The sequence below is a fragment of the Typha latifolia genome, chromosome 13 (assembly GCF_019914945.1).
Source record: "Typha latifolia isolate L0001 chromosome 13, TyphaL0001v2, whole genome shotgun sequence".
NCBI classification, from domain to species: domain Eukaryota; kingdom Viridiplantae; phylum Streptophyta; class Magnoliopsida; order Poales; family Typhaceae; genus Typha; species Typha latifolia.
This window is the reverse complement of record NC_133098.1, coordinates 2200733-2221010: the sequence shown is the minus strand read 5'-3', so window position 1 is coordinate 2221010 and position 20278 is coordinate 2200733. Positions and strand designations below refer to the sequence as shown.

General features: G+C 37.5%; 3 protein-coding genes and 1 pseudogene across 5 annotated transcripts; 2 read left to right on the top strand and 2 right to left on the bottom strand.

Moving 5' to 3' along the window:
• Nucleotides 1–513: 513 nt before the first annotated feature.
• On the bottom strand, nt 514–8793 carry LOC140800057 (glucose-6-phosphate isomerase 1, chloroplastic-like). Its single transcript, XM_073154697.1, has 14 exons — nt 7930–8793; nt 7299–7421; nt 6512–6610; nt 6325–6408; nt 4788–4931; nt 4633–4698; nt 4462–4530; nt 4271–4378; nt 3958–4010; nt 3727–3865; nt 2860–3016; nt 2685–2763; nt 2069–2135; nt 514–846 (listed from the first exon to the last, which is right to left on the bottom strand). Exons 1-14 carry the CDS (start codon nt 8437–8439, stop codon nt 712–714), a joined length of 1833 nt encoding a protein of 610 aa, XP_073010798.1. The 5' UTR covers nt 8440–8793; the 3' UTR covers nt 514–711.
• Nucleotides 8794–9812: 1019 nt separating this feature from the next.
• On the top strand, nt 9813–12492 carry LOC140800439 (dnaJ-related protein SCJ1-like). Of its 3 annotated transcripts, none has more exons than XM_073155238.1 (5): nt 9813–10220; nt 11326–11403; nt 11631–11706; nt 11986–12059; nt 12171–12492. In XM_073155238.1, the coding sequence occupies exons 1-5, from the start codon at nt 10116–10118 to the stop codon at nt 12240–12242; spliced, it is 405 nt and encodes a 134-aa protein (XP_073011339.1). In that variant the 5' UTR covers nt 9813–10115; the 3' UTR covers nt 12243–12492. The 3 variants fall into 3 exon arrangements, with proteins under 3 accessions (XP_073011339.1, XP_073011337.1, XP_073011338.1); XM_073155236.1 differs by having other exon boundaries at nt 10005–10226; nt 11311–11403; XM_073155237.1 differs by having other exon boundaries at nt 10006–10226.
• A 390-nt stretch (nt 12493–12882) lies between these two features.
• LOC140800437 (uncharacterized) lies at nt 12883–14807 on the bottom strand (annotated as a pseudogene).
• A 2768-nt stretch (nt 14808–17575) lies between these two features.
• Nucleotides 17576–19322, top strand: LOC140800324 (14-3-3-like protein G-BOX factor 14 kappa). Its single transcript, XM_073155052.1, has 3 exons — nt 17576–17845; nt 18706–18834; nt 18932–19322. The coding sequence occupies exons 1-3, from the start codon at nt 17729–17731 to the stop codon at nt 18950–18952; spliced, it is 267 nt and encodes an 88-aa protein (XP_073011153.1). The 5' UTR covers nt 17576–17728; the 3' UTR covers nt 18953–19322.
• Nucleotides 19323–20278: the final 956 nt, after the last annotated feature.

The following is a 20278-nucleotide window of genomic DNA, read 5'->3' as shown; positions in this document are numbered from 1 at the left end:
TGGGTCTGTTTGGGATTCGCGTTTATCTGGAAAGCTCTTTCCGACACTCCTCCTATGAGTCTCCTCTTCTTTATTTAGTACAATATGAGCTCTAAGAGAGTATCTTCACTTTTTTTATTATTAACTTTAATGGCCACATTTTGTACTTTGATGGGCACCACCCATAGACATACATCTGATGAACTAATCTGTACCTCTTTATATTCTCTTTCGAGTGCGATCAAAATTATCGTGTATGTGCATGATTTATATGTTGATGCAAATCTAACAATGCGCTAAAAATCAATCTGCATGGAATCTGCGCTTTAAAGTTTGACGACAAAAAGCAGTAAGCAATTTGCCCCAACTGATGCTTCTTTCAACTTCCTTTCAAACATGTATTTGATTGAGAAAGAAATGCAGCCAAGAATTGTTGTCATGACATCACATTATCTTTGTTGTTCAACAAAACTTGTTCTGTTTCTGCAAAGAAATAGAAGACTGCTAAAGAAAGTAATAGGAACGAGAAGGATCTATAACCAAACACGAAAGATTTTTATTATCAAATATAAAAGGGGTTGTGGAGCCCCTGAATGTCCCAGCATTAATAGTTTACAGATCCGTTTTAAATAATCCATTGCTCATATAGCTTCTGCAAATCACAATCATCTTTTACACTTTCGAAGCTCTTTTGATAATATAATGCTACAACACAACACAGAGTCATTAAGTTCAAACATATAGCTCATCTATATTGCACTCTCCGAGGTAAACTCTGATACTTCGAGGTGAACCACAGCTGCCTTCAGCAATGATTGCTCTATCATTTGCAGCCATATGTGCGATTATCTTGTATATCATCTCAATCTGGTTACCAACAAAGAGAACAATAAGCATTTAAAATAAGAAACAAAAGTGTAATGCTGCAGATATTTGCGTGACACATGGATTACCATTTTGCTCATACTGTTAGTAAATGGGAATTTCTGTGCACAAAAACTCACCAGCTGAAACTAGAAATTTGCAACCTACAGACAACTCTTTGCCTGCATCATGGATTACCAGTTTGTTCATACTGTTAGTAGATGTGAATTTTCTGCGCAGAAAAACTCACCAGCTGAAACTAGAAATTTGCGACCTACAGACAACCTGAATACTTGATCGAGTATCCGACAGCACAGGGATTGGGTGCTTTGTAAGCCACCCACACGATGGGTGACAAAGCAACCAAAAACCGAGGATATATGATAGAGCTACAAGCAACGGAAACGAATAAATATCTAAACAGTATAAATGAAATTTATCCCTCTTCTGTAGTTATGTTTTCATTATAAATCATGGCACACGAAATATTCACAACTTGTATTAGTTCAAAATTTGATTATGATCATAGTTTACTTACAATAATACATTATACCTTAAAAATCCTCAATTTAATTCTATATTTTTACTTTTCATTGTTGCATTTGTTTTAATATTTTACACCACTTTGTATTTTCTACCATTTGAGTTATTTCTTAGTTCAAAAAAGCATGGAAGACATGCATGCCAGTATGTTCACACGCCCATTCATATGTACTATGAGGTAATGGTTTCATTTCAACTCTAGTTCCACTAGATGAGGAAGTATATGTTCAACTTGAATTTAAAGAAAATTAAAGTGGATATTAAGTTTTCTATAAGTTATGGCATTCAAAAAGCTCAAAAGCATCAATGTTAGTCCATAATTTTAACACTCAAATATAAGAAATTGGGGCTTAGTTCATTCACACATTTAAAAAAGCAGGTTTATACAAGAACATAATAGGCGTCAACCTGATTGGCTGATCATTGGGGGCCAGCATTGAGGTGAGAGAGGATAGAGGACCAGGATGCACAATGTGATCAAAGTTCCACTGATGGAAGCAACCAATTGAAATGTTGGATTAATTGTATTTCATTCTGTTACTATGCAAACATGACTAGATATCAGCCTATCTAAGGTGAGAACCCATTTGGGTAGATCTGGAGGACTCTTTGTTAGTAGATTCATGAACCTTGTACAGCTCTCCAACAAACTATTGCAAGTAATCTCGGAGGAAAAAATTACCTGTTCTGGGACATGGCAGCGGTCTGCAATTTCATCAAGTGTCAATGGCTCGACAGGCTGTTTACAGCTGAATATATGACAATAATGTTAATAGCCTACTTTTCGTATCCAAAGTAGCAGACAGAGTAAAAGAAGTGCAAGAAAGTGAACGCTTGCAATTATTCAAACTCTTATCCAGGGATGTGTACATATTTAGTAAATAATTCAACAGCTAATAGTAATGTGTGACTGTAACATTGTATATCAGTCTACACTCATTATAGGTCTGTGATTGTCCAGTATATTTAACTGTAGCTTGTGTGAATGCCGAATAAACTACCATTCTTTCTTTTAATGGCAAAAAGTATGAGCTGTACATTCAGTCGAGGAAATATAGAAGTCAATGGAGACTCTCAAAGGTGAAAGGTGAAATAAACACGAAACAGCTAGCTTTACATTCCAAAGTCTGAATCATGGCACCGATTTGAAGATTTTAAAATAACTTGGTAGTAAGAGGCAAAAAACAGTATCGCCCTTCCATAGAAGAGATCAGCTATACATGGAGACCTAAATACGACTGCTAGTACTTGATAATTCACAGTAAATAAATATAAGAACCAGACAAGACGTTACATACCTGGCCTCATTTAGAACAGCCAGTACCCTCTTTTGAAGAGCTAGTACTTCCCCTGCTGCCTTCTTCCCTGCTTCCACGCCTGCATAAAGTACAAAGTACCAAAAGGTGCCGAATTGGTGTTCCGATGAAGTCGACATTTCCATGTTAAGAAATACACAGATTTTAAGCCACATACCAGGTTGGTGATAAGCATTAATATTGATCAGAGAAGCATAAAGTCCAACAGCTCGTTCATAAAGTGCAATAAGAGCTCCAACAGATCTAGGGGTTACTTCTTGGACACTTACTGTAATTGACTCGCGATCATTTGCATAAAGAGCTGAACGAGTTCCCTGAGAAATGAGTCCCCTAGTTTTAGTGACAATCAGAACTAATTGAAATTGACCTTTGATTATTTACTGCTTGCAACGTGACTGACTACTGTCAGTCCTCATATTAAAATGTAAATTTTTCCATAGATTCCAAGCATTCTATGAAATATGAGTATACTTTCAAGTTTCAGGAGAGAGAAGAGTAAGTCCAGTTAATGACCAGGCTCAAACCAAAAATAAAGAAAAGAAAAAAAAGGTGCAAACAAGCTTGCATAAAGCCTATCCAAGGACAAAATTATCTAGAAATTCAGAAAAGGAATCATTGATAAATCATAAAGCAAGGATCCAACTATTAGCCAAACTACAAGAATGCTTATGACTGCATCAGCCTGCACCTGATATTAAACTTATTTTTGAGTCATCTGTTCTCTCTCCACAATGGTTGCATGCTAGGACATTACACATTCAATAATTTACATACGAAAGAGGTCCTAGCTTTCTGGGCAAGGTAAATTGAACTAATGCATAAAGTCATTAACCCCTCCCTCTCAACACAAATACACAATTAATTGTACTGTGAGAAATGAGTACTACATAAAATAGTTCAAAGCAGCTAAGTAGCTAACCAAATATTAGTTTTGTTATCCATCATGAGCCCAGAGGAAGCATCAAAATGAAGAGAATTTGAAATTTTATAACTTCAAGATCTAAGAGGATTATTGAAATAATACCTGAAGCATTCCAAACAAGTAGTCACCACATGTAACACCTGGTTCAAGCTCCCAATCATGCCCAGGAGGCCTATCACGTAATACCTCAATGAATGTAACAAAAAAGTTATGGACGCCATCTCTTAACTGTTGTATGTATCTGCAACCAAGAAGATAGCATGGCAGATCACATTCCTTGCTATCATACTATCATGTTAATCATAAAAGAAAAAGGCATTTGCAGAAACTTACGCATGCTGATCGGTGCTTCCTTTATTTCCATATACAGAGAGACCTTGATTAACCTGCGAAGAAAAGAAGTCATCAAGAGGGCTAAGGAATCAACTGTAAAATGTAGTATATCACCCCACAACCATGATGTATATGAAATTAGGGTACATCTTTGAATGGATTAGGTATTGATATCGTAAGCTGTGACCTCAAGCTACCTCATTTCGGTAACACAGGCGTATCTAATTATTGCATATAAAAAAACAATTTAACCAATATCCTAACTGATAAAAAGAAGCTCAAAGGAGAAACTAGTAAAGTAAATGCTAAATACCCGATTTCCATCAAGGTCAAATTCTTTTCCAAGAGATTCCATGACCAATTGCTGCAAATACCTACTAAAAAGTAGCAAGCTATCCTTGTAAGGAAGCACAACCATATCCTGTAAGCAACAAAACTCAAGATAACATAAAGCTAAACAAGCAATCATCATTACAAACAATACAACAAATAAAAATCGAAAACCTTGGATCCAACTCCATCAGAAGCCCAATACCAGCACATAGCAAGCAAGGCTGCTGGATTATCTTTTACCTGGATATAGTGAATGAAATAAAACAAACAAATTGTTACTAGGTTACAAAAGGAGACTACAACAGTTATAATCCATGCAGTAACAGATATATAGTTAGATACCACTGTCGCCCGAGTTGACTCATCCATCAATGCTGCACCAGCCAGTATTTCTCTAATATTGATGCCCTAGACAGAAATATCATCAACTGTAAGTTTAAACTTTCATATTTTATCCCTCAAACTGCTTCAAAATGATGATACCATATGGTCCACACCTGTAGTGCAGCCGGAAGCAGACCAACTGCTGACATTTCTGACGTTCTACCACCCACCCAGTCAAACATTGGAAATCTTGCTAGCCACCCTTCAATTCTAGCAGTATTATCTAATAAAGAATTCTCTTGAGTAATTGCAACACCCTGCAGCATAATGGATTAAGTTAATTGAAAAGAATATATATATATATATATATCATCTATGACTATTCCCATGTCTAAAGGAGTATCTAGTGGGGTTGCTTCCAGTTCCAGTTTGCTGAATCTTTGCTTCTATGCTTACATTGCTTACAAGGGATGAGCATATACAGCCAAATGTTACAATATCATATGGATTTCCGTCTTTATGCCCTCCATGGATGAATTATGCCCATTTCCACAGCTATGATTTACATAAAGAACATATATTACGGTCTGATTCTAATAGAGAGTTGTTAAAGAAACTAGAATTAGATGTCCACAAGAAAGGAAAAGGTAGATCCAATTACAGGAATTTGATACAATTACCATGCTACACAAAAGTCAAAGTTTATACTGATTTCGTGGCAATACAAATCCCAAGTCTTTTTCTGGGTCAAACTGTATAAGAATAAGGCTGCCTTATTAAAAAGAGTTTCTGTCAACTGATTATAGTATTATACATTGAGCCTATAGCTATAGGCAGGAAAAAGAGGAATGTACGCCTTGTTAATAGGCAGGAAAAAGAAGAATGTGTATATCATAAAGGGAACTAGATTTATAGTGCCCATTTAGTTGGATAAAGCAAGGAGGAGACAGAAGTCACAGTAATGGATGGTTAGAAGCCTTAACCACCTATAGATATGCCAAAAGACAAACAGAACATTGTATTCAGCATCTGAAGACAGACAAGCTTTAAAAAGAGTACAGTCTTTAGCACAAAAAAAAAAAATCAAGTCCTACATTATGTTGTTATTCAGATATTTCAGCATGTTGTTGGCGACTCAGTTCAACTATGGGGCCATTCTTTGGACAACCTTGAGGTTGTCCAATTTCTAATTGTCCATATCCACAATATTGGAGAATGTCTTAGTTTCTCCTCTTCCTCTTATTCCTTAGGAACAGTTTGGTTGTTCCACTCCTTGGTATATTCAAATATAGATAAGCAGCACTATGTGCATACTTAAGGGTGAACATGATAACTTCTTACTTCGGTGAGTGCATGCTGAGATTTAAGTCAGCCTGGTTCTAAATGTTAACTAGAGATACCAAAAGAAAGAGGTGAGAATCCATCTAAAAAATTATTTCTAGACATTAAACATAATCCTAATGAATTGCCAACATAAACATGAACATTGTGTTTAAAAATAAGACTCCTGATTCAGTAACTCAGTGATATCCACAAAGAAGAACTAACAATAATCTTATTCAACCTTTTATTTAAATATTTTTACTGATCCCACATTGATATGCTTTTACATGCATATTGTAAACCAATAAAATGCCAGGAAAGAAGTGAATCAATCATCAAACAGAGAATGAAAATCCAAAAGCAGAAAGAAGAACCTGAGGTCAAAACCTGTTTTGAGAAATCTAAGCCAGCTTCACGGAAAGCTTTCTGTACTTCCAACAGACCATTCCGAGTTTCAGGGGTACCGCCACTCTAAAAGAAAAAGTAATCCAAAGATTTTTATGATAAACATTTTTGACACTCATGGTGTATGCTAGAAAATCGAAACAGCATGACAGCTTAGAATCTCGCCGACCTTTGATATTACAATAACAAGTGTTGAGACAAGTTCAGGTCCAAGCTGTGCAATTTGATGATCAATTCCAGCCGGATCTGTATTGTCAACAAATCTTATCTGGCATGTCAAAGGAGATCGAACAGAAAAGTGTATCATGTAAGATTTGCATTTCCATTTAGACATTCCTTCAATAAAAACTTGCAGAGAAGTTAAGGTACAGCAGTCATAAAAAGATTTTCAAGGAACATTGATCATTACATTTGTTTGACATGACTTGGATGGCCATTGTAGAGAATAATATCTGATAAAGAGAAAATTACAAAATAATCTACCAAGACATGATTATAAATCTCAAACGGAACCAAGAAAAAGAATGGCAGTATTCCAAGAAGCAAAAGAGAACGAATGTATACTGACACATGATAAAGACATTTGGCCATATGGTAATTTTGCAAAACAAGGATATTTTACACTAAGGATATCTGGATATGCAATGCAGGTCTTTACATGTCACTAGATGAAGTACTCCACTATAGTGGCCATCTGCAACATATGCATACATTCCACTGTCTCAGCAGAATGAAATGGTAACTCCAATATGAGAATCCATGAGCACAAATCTAGAACATCACACACTCAACAGACATTAGATATATTACTAAATGGATCATAAGGATGAATATATTATAAAGAAGTACAAGAAAACAAAAATTATTTAGAAATTAGTTCTGAATCTCTTAGTTGGAACAAGAGACAGATTGTAGCAAGAAAGTAACTACTTAAATTAAGAAAAAGTCAGATACACCTTTAAGGGTGGATTGTCAGGAGCAAGCGCCTCAGCAACAAACTGAGGCCCCAGAGCTGAACCTCCAATTCCTACAGAAAGTATGCTAGTAAAGCGACCGGCAGGAGAAGATGGTGGCTTAATCTGTTTATATATCAACATCAAAGTAATGGGAAAAACCTTCAGCATATGCACGTTTTGGCAGAAATTACATTCAGCAATAATCAAAAGTATGCGCAGAAGCATGAGGAGCCTTAATCATGTCATTTAAATATGAATGAAAACATCTTATACAAAATGTCTACCATTTATATGGAGACAATCTCAGTGTACCCCCAGTTAGTCACCCAGATGGTACAGACACAACCCTTCATAGGACACGTCCCTGATTCAAATACGCCCAACGCTGGACCCAATTAAGAATAATCTGGCATGCATAGAAAAAGGGTCGCTTGCACTCAATTTGCTCCTACACTAAAAGTACGCACCATTCTTGAGGAAGCTGCATTTATTTATGCTGCATTAAAGTGTGAAACTCTTCTGCAGACTGCAGATGATTTCACACAACTCATCACTGATAGTGATTTTTCCATTTCTAGCCCCGTTAAACCAAGTCAACTCATAAACTTCAGATTAAATTTCAGCACCTGACCTTAGCACTGATGATCTCATCCGCAAATTTGCATATTTCCTCGAGAGTCCTCTCGATCTGCAACCTCAAAAACGAGTTGGGCGCGCGCATGGGGCTCCTGAGCCAGTAGTGCCCGACCATTCGTCCCTCGTCCGGGTTGGCGATCGCGCCCTTCTCCAGCTCCTCCATCGCCCGGAACGCCTTCTGGAATCTCGGCTCCATCCGCTCCAAGAACTCATCCGTAAACCCGATCCGACTCACATCGAGGAACAGCCCCAGCTCCTTGTGCTGGTAGAGCCAGTCCACGTACCGCCTCCAGAGATTGATCGGGTCCTTCTCGACGCCTCCGGGATTCTTCCCCACCGGAGAGGAGTTAGATGAGGAGAGGGACAGGTCGCCGACGGATCGCGGAGGCCGGAGGTGGAGGAGGCGACCGGAGGCGACGGCAGAGGAGGAGGAGGGGGCGAGGAGGGAGCGACGAGGGCGGAGGGTGGAGGAGGGGGAGAAGACGCCGGAGATGGATGCCATCATGGAGTAGAGAGAGAGATGAGAGGAAATCTATTACCACATTTGAGCAAGAGAGTGAGACAACGGTGGACTCAGAGAGGTAGAGGTAGAGGAAGAGGAAGAGGACTCCCAGGTATGTCTTAAATAGCTCCCAATTAAATCAATTTCAATTCGAAAATACCATCCAATTAGCAAATTTAAGTTGAAATATGTTTAAATAAATTTGCTCATCAAATTGATCAATTGTAATACTAGAGATTCCATCAAAGTTCAAACAAGTTGTGGTTATAGTTGTGTGTGTCTCTCTCTCTCTCTCCTTTCTTTATTATGAGAAAGCTTTTCCTCATCTCTACGAGTTGCCAAGCCCAAGGATGGACCAAAAGCCGCTGTTAGATGTGAGCTGTTGGTTTTAAGGAAGAGTCATTTGGCATATTGCAATTTTGTAATCTATTACACGCCCAAAGCATCAATGGCGAATCTACGTTAAAACGGATTTTTATAAATTACACCTTATATTTACCTATTTTATGATTTATATTCTATTTTTAATAATTTTGTTATTAGACTCATTTTTTTTATAATTCTCGTTTAACATTATTTTGACTAACTAATATTAACTACTTCATTATTTTTTCTTATTTTCTATAGTTCTTTTCCATCTTTCTCACTTATCTTTTCTACCATCGTTGTCATCGTTGCTATTGTCTCCACCACCTTTTCTCACCTATTTTTTTACCATCATTATCATTAGTGTTGTCCCATCATCTTTCCTCGTCTTTCTTCTCTCTCTTTTTCTTTCTTTTCTTTTTTTCTTCTTTTTTAGAAGATTAAAAAAACAAAGAAGACTGAAGTAATTTAAATATTTATAAATTATTTTATATATTATAATAAAATATTTTTTAATATCTTCTAAGTAAATCTAACATATTAAATAAAAATTATACAGAAAAATAAAAAGTCAATTTATAAAAGATTTTAAAATAGTGTGTGAATCATAAAATATAGGATGCGATATATAAAAATTTTATAGTATAATAATCCACGGAAAGTCAATGCCGAGTTATAGACAAGTTTGAAGCTTTTTTGAAACACTTTTCATGTCTTATAGCTCCTTAATATTACAAGTAAAATCATGTCCATAGACTTTTCTCTCAAACAAAAAAATAAATAAAATGCTCAACTCCTATTAGAGTCCTACTTGTCTAAGTATCTAAATTTTAAATTATGAAAGTACAACATAAATAATAGATAATTAATCTTCGATGTCTCTCTCAAAATAGAGAGTATAATTTGATTTAGGCTGATTCATATAGGCAAAACTAAATACATCGTTGAATATGTGTTAGCTCAACGATCGATCAATCGTGTATATTTTTTTGTTATAAAATTTAAGATTTAGAGCAGTTAAATAGGAATGATCAATGCTTTGCTCCATTAGACCATGAAATATGAAATTGATGGATTTATCTGTATTGTTTACACCAATTAAGATGTTAGGAAAGAAGGTCACTACACCGGGTATGAAAAATTACTTTTTCGTGCTTCCTCTTTTGAGAATTTGTTTTTAAGCCTTTAGAAGGGAAAAGAAAAAACCGAAAACGAAATCTAGAATCTTCTCCTTTTATCACCGAGGTCCTCAGGAACCCAAATTTATCGGGGAGCTCCTTTGCTGGAGAAGCGAATAGTGTAACGGCGGGGAGATGTGGTGGGAGTGGTACGAAGGTTTAGAAGAAGAGGAAGTCGACCAAGAGGAAGAAGACTCTCCGGTAGATTTCGATTTCCTCTCCCTCGTATCCAAGTCTAAGGTACTGGTAATCCTCAAAGATTCCACCTTTGCCTCTCTATCTTTGCCCGTTTTGGTCTATATGGTGCTTTCGTTCTTCCGACATCTTGCTGTCAATTTGCGTCTGTCATTCGTGAATTTTGCTAGAGATTGAGCGGATTAGGGCAGTCTTGACGAGAATTCGGTGCTTTCCGGAGATTTTTCCAGTTAAATGGTGATGGGGTTTGCTTGAATAGGATGGAAAAGCCTAATTTCTGCGTAGGTTATTGGAAGCTGATTTTGTTATCGCAATGCTTGCATTCGAGTAAGCTTCTGATGTTTTGGTTGTAGTACTAATTATTGGAAGGGAGAGCGGTCATGAAAAATTATCTAAAGGAAGGTCTTTTATGATTTCCAGCAATGTTGGAACCAAAAATTATACAGTATTGTACTATGTTCTCGATTTGCTTTTGATGCTATATTATGGAAAACTGAGTGGTGTTATATGAACTAACCCCAGCTTGGTTCATTGGTAACTCCTTGCGCATTAATGTTGTTGATAAGTAATTGATAAGGGCTTGAAGTTTTAGAAGAACTGTGAGTTACTGACTGCACAGCGACTGAACAGAAGCAGAAGATCCGTCTTTGTTTGAATAAGTTCAGGAGGTGAGAGATGCTGAGGAAAGCTGCAAATGTATTCGTGTGTGCTACGTTACAGATATTAACAGAGAAAGTGAAATTGTTTAAGTAATGAAACACAAACTGATAAGAAATTAAAAATTCTTTTGTAGAGATTAGCCATATAGGTGAGAGTGAATGAATTATGTTTTTCCTCCTTCCTGTTGAAAGACAAAAGACAAAAGAAAGGAGGCATTTCACCTACTAAATCCATGTATCAGCTTTAACTGAATTACCTTTGTTTAGATTCTGAACCTATATTCACTTAATGAAGTGTCACGATTTGTCCTGTTAAGTCGATTCTGACGCTCTTCATGAAACCTGTTTTGCAAGGTTATGCTATTTTGGGATCAACGATGTACCTTTGTGAAGTCAATAATTTCTAGGAGCTTTGTTACTGATTAATGTTATTCTTGAGCAACACTTAGGCATTGGTATTTTTTGACATGTACTAGCAATTTATTGTGCAGGATTACTACAAAATACTGGAAGTTGATTATGACGCTACTGAAGAAACCATTCGGTCAAACTACATCCGCCTGGCATTGGTTTGTACTTCAATCATCAGTTTCCAATTTAAGTTGGAATAACATGTGCATACAAACATAGTTTGTTATTCTCCTTGAGTAATTATCCTTTTTCCCATAAGCATGGATCTTCTGTGATGTTTATCTCATAAAGTTTGTGCCAAGAATTCTCTTGAAGTATTGTTTTATAAATGTTATTGGTGCTATGTAGAGTTTCACCGATGATGTATGTCACTGTTGTTTCTCAGAAATGGCATCCAGATAAAAAGAAAGGGGAGGAATGTGCAACATCAAGATTTCAAGAGATTAACGAGGCATACCAGGGTAAGCTTGATATGAGTTAAAAAATGCATATGAGATGTCTTGCTTGGCCATATTAGCAAGACATCAGCCATAGTTGCCATTTTAGTTTTCTTTCCTCATGATTTTGCTTATTTCACTTTTGAGGTGGAAAGGAAGAAAAATATTAAATTTTGCAGAAATACATAGCAAAATCACACAAAAATATGTTTTATTCCACTGTTCCTTTTCTTCTAAATACATCTCACTGTAACTACAAATTTACTTCTGGTTTCTGATATCGTGCAATGCATTGTCAAACAGTCCTCAGTAATCCTGTTAAAAAGCGAGAGTATGACAGGAAGGGAGTTGTTCACATCCAAGATCACAATGTCATTGTAAGAATCTCCCTCTTCTGTAATTTTTCCTGCATAAGATTGAAATTTTTAAAAAATTAATTGACTTTATCATGTGAATTTCTTATATAGGCTGATTACTTTAAATTTCAGGATTACCTGAATCGTCACAAGGGATTGATACTAACATGCAATGGTCTTGGGATCAGATACTCAATATGGTAAACTGATGGGTGGCAGCGATTTGATTAATTGTTCCCCATCTTATGTAGGTTGTGTTAGTTTATGATGATATATGATGATCTTTTGTTTTTGGTTAATAGTGGTGCATTAGAAGAAATGATGATGAACAGAATAGAGATTGCCCAGGCTGCTGTTGCTTCTTGTACCTTTTTTTTTTTTTTCCTTCTTACTATTAGGTAGATGTGGACAGAAAACCCTCAAATCTTTTCTTGTACATGATGAAATTGTGATATATAGTCTCTAAGATAACAAAAAAATGCGTGCTTGAATTAGTTTCTGCTTTCGAAACTCAAATCCTTTCATTTGAAAGCCCCTTAACTGGATCAAGTTTGGAAAAAGATACAATCGGAAGAACAAACAAAGTCTCTGAAATATTGAATACTCTTGCAACTCCTTAACAGCCAACTAGTTGATCCTCTGTTACCTGAAATTATACAAATTGAAAAGCTAATGTACAAAACCACTGAAGTTTTACATTACTGCTTCATATATTGTCACAATTGGCCATTTTGGAAGCAACTAAAATCCTCTTTCTAAGAGCATCATGGCCTTTGCATGCTTGAAAGGATTGGTCATTCGATGGGTAACCATGATCAATATATCATCAATATTAGTAGGAACATAAATAATCACTTTAACCATTCTCTAGTTTTTCTATATATCCGGTACATCTGAAGTTGGCTTTCAGATGATTGAAACCAGAAACTCTAAAGCAAGTAAAACTTTGTCAAGATGGTACAGATATTCTCCAATTGCTCTAATGTGGACGAAATCTAGTGCTCCACTAGATCCCCATGACCAATAACTTAATCAAACTTAACAATCCATGAGTTCATCGCACCAATTGATCCAATTTCTTCATCCATTGTCTTAAGGCTCAGGTTTCTCTCCATTGGAAAAGGGATGCTAAACGTGTACCAGGCTTTAAGATATTTCACTCCGCAATAATCAAGTGATCAAGGAATCCAAGAGATTTCCCAAGTTTCCTCTCCTTGCAAACAGACTCCACCAACCGAATCCATGAACCAGTCTCCGGCTTAAATCCCATTTCTGCTAGTCCATACAATGCGATAGTCGCATCGGCAATCCTCCCTATATCACACAATCCGATCAGCAACTTGTTTGATGCTGCGAAGTGAGGCAGAATTCCTCTCCCCAGCATCAGCCCCAGCAATCCCACAGCCTTCTCCATTTCCCCTCTTGCACACAAGCGATTCATCACGATCCTATAGCTCGCAACATTTAGTCGAACGCCTTCAAATGGCAAGCTCTCGAGCAAATGCATTGCTTCTCCGAGCCTCTCTTCCTTGCACAATCCTTCAATCACCACATTGTAAGTTACAACATCAGCTTTACAGCCCCTCTCATTCATTTCCATCACCAATCCGATTCCTTCATCTACTCTCCCTTGCTTGCAAAGACAACAGATCAATGTCGTGTAGCTCACAGCATCCAGTTCCAAGCCAGAATTCTTCATCTCATCAAACACCACCTTCGCCTCCTCGACTTTCCCTTCCCTGCAGAACCCATTCATCAAAGTTGAGTAATTGAACATGTTCGGCTCGCAATCGTTCTTCCTCATAAAACCCAGTATGGCCTTCGCTTTATCGATCTGCCCTTGCCGGCAAAACCCGTCAATGAGCACATTATACGTCAAAGGGTCTGGGACAATCCGATCCTTCTCAATCATTTCCTCGAATACCTGGAAGGCATCCTTCATCCTCCCCAGCCTACAAAGGCCACCCATCAATGTCGAGTAGGTGATCAAATTCGGCGCTGCGGATTTCGACCTCCGCATCTCCTCAATCACTTTGAAAGCCACATCGACGTCCCCCACCCTGCAGTGGTGCTTCACGAGAATGTTGTAAATGCAAGAATTGGGTTCCGCTAAAAAGCGGATTTTGACGTCGGAGAGCAACTTCTGAGACAAATCAGAGCGGCCGTTGTCAACGAGGAGGTTGAGACAGGTGGCGAGGGCCTTCGGGGATGGCTTGCGGCGGGTAATGGCGGGGATGGAGTGGAAGATTTCGAGGGTCTTCTCGTGGAGAGAGAAGCGCTTGGAGAGGAGGGACATGAGGGAGAGGAAGGGGGCCTCGTGGAAGCGGCAGGGCTCGAGGCGCATGCGGCGGAGGAGGGCGTCGACGGCGAGGAGCTTGCCGGAGCGAGCGAGCTTGAGGAGGAGGGCGGAGAAGGTGGCGTGGTTGTGGGAGAAGCCGGGCTGCTGCGCGACGGAGTTGAAGAGGTCCAGGGCGAGCTGGGGGTCGGACTGGCGGTTGATGAGGCGGACGGCGGCGTCGTGTGAGACGAAGCGGGAGGGGGTTTGGGAGGAGGAGGAGGACAAGGGGGAGGAGAAGGAGGAGAGGAAGTGGGTTTGAGATATTGGAGAGGAGAAATCCATAGGATGGGAGGAGGAGGAGGAGGAGGAGGAGTAGGAGGAGGTCTGAGAAGGAGGCGATAACCTCTCATACCATTACCATTGAAGGTTTAATGGAAGGACTCTGCTATGATGTATGTGATCAAACATATCACATTTTCCTTCAAAGGCTATTTTACAGTTTCATCCTTCTAAAGTATTAAACTATGATTCAGTAGGCAGTATTATAACTGTTATGCAAATTGCCCTCTCAAATTTCAACTATTTTAAACAAATACCATGCCCCTTTTATTATTATTATTATTATTATTTGTAAATTTATAGACTTTAAATTAAATAAAAAAAGCCTCTCTATATATAGATTAAACAACTACTGAATTGCTCCTCTAAAAAATTGAGCCATAATTATCTCATATCATCCACAAAGTTTCATAATTCTGTAAAACTGAACCACTAAACTAAAGTGATTGCTTTAACACTACAGCAAATTAGTTAGTATTACATAATTCTAAACAAAAAATATATATATGTACTTTTTGTATTGAGAGATATTATTTAATTTTTAATCAAATTTTAAGGAAAATATACATACTTGAACCATTTAATTTACTACACTAAAAGATGAATAATATGACCTGAAACCCTTGATGATCATTAATTTATTATACTGTAACCTTATTTTCCAAACCCGAGAAAGCCCCACCTCAATCCCTATTGTTTATTTGTTTTTTTTTTTCCTTTATAAATTGCTATTAGAGGTGATCATCGATGGAACAACCAGATTCGGGTTGAGCTTTTTAGGCTGACTAGGTTTAAGTATTTATTTATAGTCTAGCCCACCCCAATCACTTAGGTCAGGTCGAGTTCGAGTCAACCTAAATATTATAGCTTGTTATCACCCATTATGAAATATTAGTCTCGGGCAGAGCATAACGAGCAGAGCTTGGAGTTTAAAGGGTCAAATTTTAAAAATATTATATCTTTTCAGCTCGGCATAATAAGCCTCTATGAAAATATATTAATTTGTTTTCTTTGGAACATAAGTATATAGTGGTAACGTAGTATTCAATTGACTAAATATTCTATATAAGACTCTAACCCCGAGCAATTATTATGAGAAAATTGTTTGATGGTGCGATGGCTTGGCTCATAACTCAGCTCGACAACATGATAGCTTGGATGATGTCTTGGCTCCGGTTAGTTCAGAGCAAAAGCTCCGTGATGCACACGACTTAAAGCTTACACTAGCTAGCTTATATATGTTGGCTAAAATTTAGTGGGCACACATGTTTTTGTATCTAGGGAGTATTAACTCTTCGTCTAGTTTATATATAATTTTATACTTTTAAATAATAAAATAATAATAATAATAACGTTCAATAATTAAGAGTAAAATTGGTGGATATCTTTCTAAGCGGTATTTAGTTTCGAGCATTACACACGGCTTGAAATACATATTAGACAAGTTGTGGTATGTGTGAGCTTGGTGTAATCTAGGTTCTTAGAGTATCTAAGGAGGATTTGGATGATGAAAAAAAAAAAATTACAACTTCCAAGCATTCGTTAAAACGATATTTCCAGCCAATAGATACCTCTCCTTATTCTACGAGTACATTATAATATACCTGAGATGAATGATAATACTATATAAGAAGGATAAATTAATTAGGCTATATGTACGGTTGCATACCTCACCAATTAGATTTTTTATACCAGCACTTTTCCTTGATATTATCCAATCATTTTTTATATATTTTTACAAAAAGTAATCTTAATTTACGGTTATGAAATTTTAAATGACATCCTATATTTTAGTAAATTTGTGATTTACACCCTGTTCTGAGCTATTTATAATTCCTTCTTCTTTCTGCCTAAAAACGAGGCGTCGGATTGTAAATAGCTCAGGTGTTAATCACACAAATATTAAACTATAAGGTGTTATATGAAAAATATTCTTTACGGTTAAACTCCCACCCTCCCCTCTCCCGCCCCAAACCCCCTCCTCTCGATGATCTCTAATCAAACTCCGCCCTCCATGGAGTTCTCCAAGCCCCTTCCCCCCGACCGATTCGTCCACCTCGCCAAGCTCGCCGAGCAAGCCGAACGCTACGACGACATGGTCGGATTCGTGCAGAGCCTCGCTCTATCGACGGCGACCTCGGGGGATCTCTCCGACGATGAGCGCTTCCTCCTCTCCGCGGCCTTCAAGAACCTCGTCGTCGGCCAACGCGACGGGCGGCGGGTCCTCTACTCCGTCGAGACGGAGGAGGAGGGGAAGTGGAGCGAGGAGTACATGACGATCGCGAAGTCCTACCGTGAGCACGTCGAGAGCTAGATCGCGTCGGCGTGCGCCCGGGCTATATTCATCGTCGACACGATGCTGATCCCTGTGGCTGCGTCGAGCGAGGCAAAGCTGTTCCACATTAAGATGAGGAGGGAGTATTATCGCTACCTTGCGGAGTTTAGGACTGGGGCGGAGAGGAAGCAAGCGGCTGAGGCTACCATGGCGGCTTATCAAGAGGCTCGGGTATTCTATTCGTCACGTTAAAGTATTGCTCTTTCTTGTGCTTTGGGCTCTTGGTCTCGAATCTGGTAGAGTAAATCTTAGTTCTAGAGTTTTACTTCGATCACTTTTTATGAGTGATTGAATTGGGAATTCTCTGGTAGTGAAGTCAGATATTAAGTAATTAATTATTATTTTTTTGTAAAATTTTCCATTTGAAAAGGGAGAATAACAAAACAGAGAGAACAAAAAAGTTTGTATTTGTTGGTTTCTAATAGGATCTTTTTATTTAAAAAGAAATTTATATATATACAAAATTATGATAAAGGCTTTATATATAAAATAATTACAAGAATAGATAAGATGAGATTCGTCCATCTCCCATATAATTTAATCCCTTCTCTGTAATTAAAGAAAAAAATTGCAATACCAACCCCATTTATGATTCAATTACCGCTCCATCATGATGCATAAATCAATGAATTATGGGAAGTTAAATAGCTACTGGAAGTAGTTACAGATAACTGTATTATTAGGATTTCTAAGTGTTTGTGAGTTTAGCCTCAGTTCTATCGTAATTGATAGGACATTATGGTTGCTGATCTTTCACCGGTGAATCCTGTAAGACTGGCGCTAATGTTAAATATCTGTGTTTTCTACTATGAGATCCTGAATCCAATGGAGACAGCTCACAGAATGGCAAATCAGGTTTGGCATCATTCTTTTTTGTTGATGTTGTTCAGAGAAATTGATTCTGTTTGTTCAAGAAGAATCTGAATGCGATCATAGTTAGTACTTTGGAAAATAACTAATGTCTTTAGAATTAACTTATAGGACCTTCTAATCCCAGCTGTACTTTCCATAATATTTCTGCTACACTTGATTTTCTCAATAGATGATTAGCTAGTTTCTCATGTCTGAGTTTCAGTTCTTCCTTCTCGTTGTTTATGACTGACGTGCCTTGCAAGTTGCAAACATTGTCAAGAAAAGCAATCTTCAAATTCCAGTAGTACCAGACTAGCAGTTACAGAATAACAGATTTGTTGCATAAATATAATTTCACAATATGGAGTATCCTATCATATAGTTACATGCTATTTTACCTCTTTTTTAATATTTCTCTTTACAGAATCATAATTTTCTCTTGGTCAAAGCTCCGAATGTTTTATTGAATTTGTGAAGAGGCAAATTTACTGGTGTTGTAAAATGGTCGAGCTTGTTTGTTTTACCAATTATGCTTGCTTAGAGAATCTTTTTTCCTACTAGAACAGCTATGGGCTTGGTTTACCTTAGATCATTGTAGAGTCATCCTTACCTGGCCAACATTTTGTATGCATTATCTGGTGATTATCTAATGCCTGCTAATCTATAACTCTGAAGGCCTAACTCATTGCTCCCCTTTTTGTCTTTGCCTCGTCCCATTCCAATCTTTGTCTTGCTCTTTTATGTTGTTAAAAGAGATGTTGTAAGAAGTGTCTATAATATTTGAAATTGTCTTGTTCTTTCTGTGCCTGATTACCTCCGTGGTGTATCCTGCACATAGTAATTTGGGAATTAAATGATCTCAGGCAATCGATGAAGCTCTTCCTGCACTTAAAACATCACATGAAATTCTGGGTGAGAAGTCTTTTATGGATACTTCAACTGTTTTGAAGCGTCTGAGTGAGAATATTAATATTTGGGCTTCCGAATTGCTGGTTTGTTTGTTATTATACTTGTTAATCCTATTGTGAGTTAGCAGTCCTGGTGATATTTGTTCACTCTAACCAAGAATTGTTTCGATTCCATTTGCAGGAGCAAATCTGTCCAGAATAGCAAATATGAACCACGTACAATCTTTAGGGACACGACCAATCTCAAGGGTCTACCAAATTACTGATTCTAGCATTTGTTCATAACCTTTAGATGACAGTGCACTCATGATTTTATATCTCAGTCCATCCTTTCCCTCTGTTCTTGAATCAGTAAAGGCAATTGGCAAGAATTCTGCAGTTGTCAATGTACATTGCTCCTTTCTCATATATATTTTCACCGAGTTCACTCACCTTTGATGGGGAGAAATGGATTACAGAACTTGTATTTTTGAATCATCTGGGTGTGTAGGTTCAGAACGTCTGAATGTCCCACATTTCATGACTGAGTTCCTTGTCTGATATTACCAGGAAAGCCCTTTCACCGTTTGGCTGCATTCAAGCTCCTTGGTTTTTTCCTGTTCACATTTATGCAGTTGAATTGTGTGATTTAGTTACAATGGAAGGATCAACCCTAGCGTTTGGCTTCGCTGAATCCTTTTGGAGCAAAGTGGGGAATTTTGCTGATAGAATTTATCTCAGAAAAGGAAGCATATAAACATTAAATGCTTTGCGTTGAGATCGTAGCACTTCTATGACAAGCACTTTAGCTGATGATGATCAATTGAACATGAGATGTGAGCTCGAAACAGTTTGAATCTTGAACATTGTAGATTTGATCATCTTGGTTTCTAAGATAATATATTTAATCTGATTTTTTCATTGTAGAAATATTGTGTAATATAATATTGGATGGAGCAAATATAGGAGCAGTGATGTTATAAATTAAGTTGCATCTAGGAATTACTATCTAATTGCAGGCTTATGTTCATCTAACTCTATTTCATTCAATTAAGCTTCAACTAGTACAATCGATTTAAACTTGATCGTCAAAATCCAAAACAAGATTCCATTCGGGTTGAGCTTGACTAGCCCTTATAATTGGAAAGACTTTAAGGAGAACCACTCCCCAGTACCCATGAAAAGAATCAATAGCAGTGTCATATCTGATTGTTATTTTTCATAGCAAATTGGGCCACACCTCCTACCGGGTACAAGAATCTAAACAGTTGGCCCATTAGCACAAGATGCCCTCATTTCATCAATGCCAATAAAAAGAGATGAGTAACTTGCATTACTAGTTCCATCTTTTACACTCCAGTGCCTTGTATTCCACCATAAGCAAATTACTAAATGACCAAACTACTTATACCATCATCAAATCATATTATATATCTACAAGAGTAATTTAAAGTCTTTTTTTATATCTTTATTAACAAACGCTTAGCTAATATTACACGTTACACAAAGGGAGTAAAATGTAATTTTACCCAACCAAATGCTCTAGCAA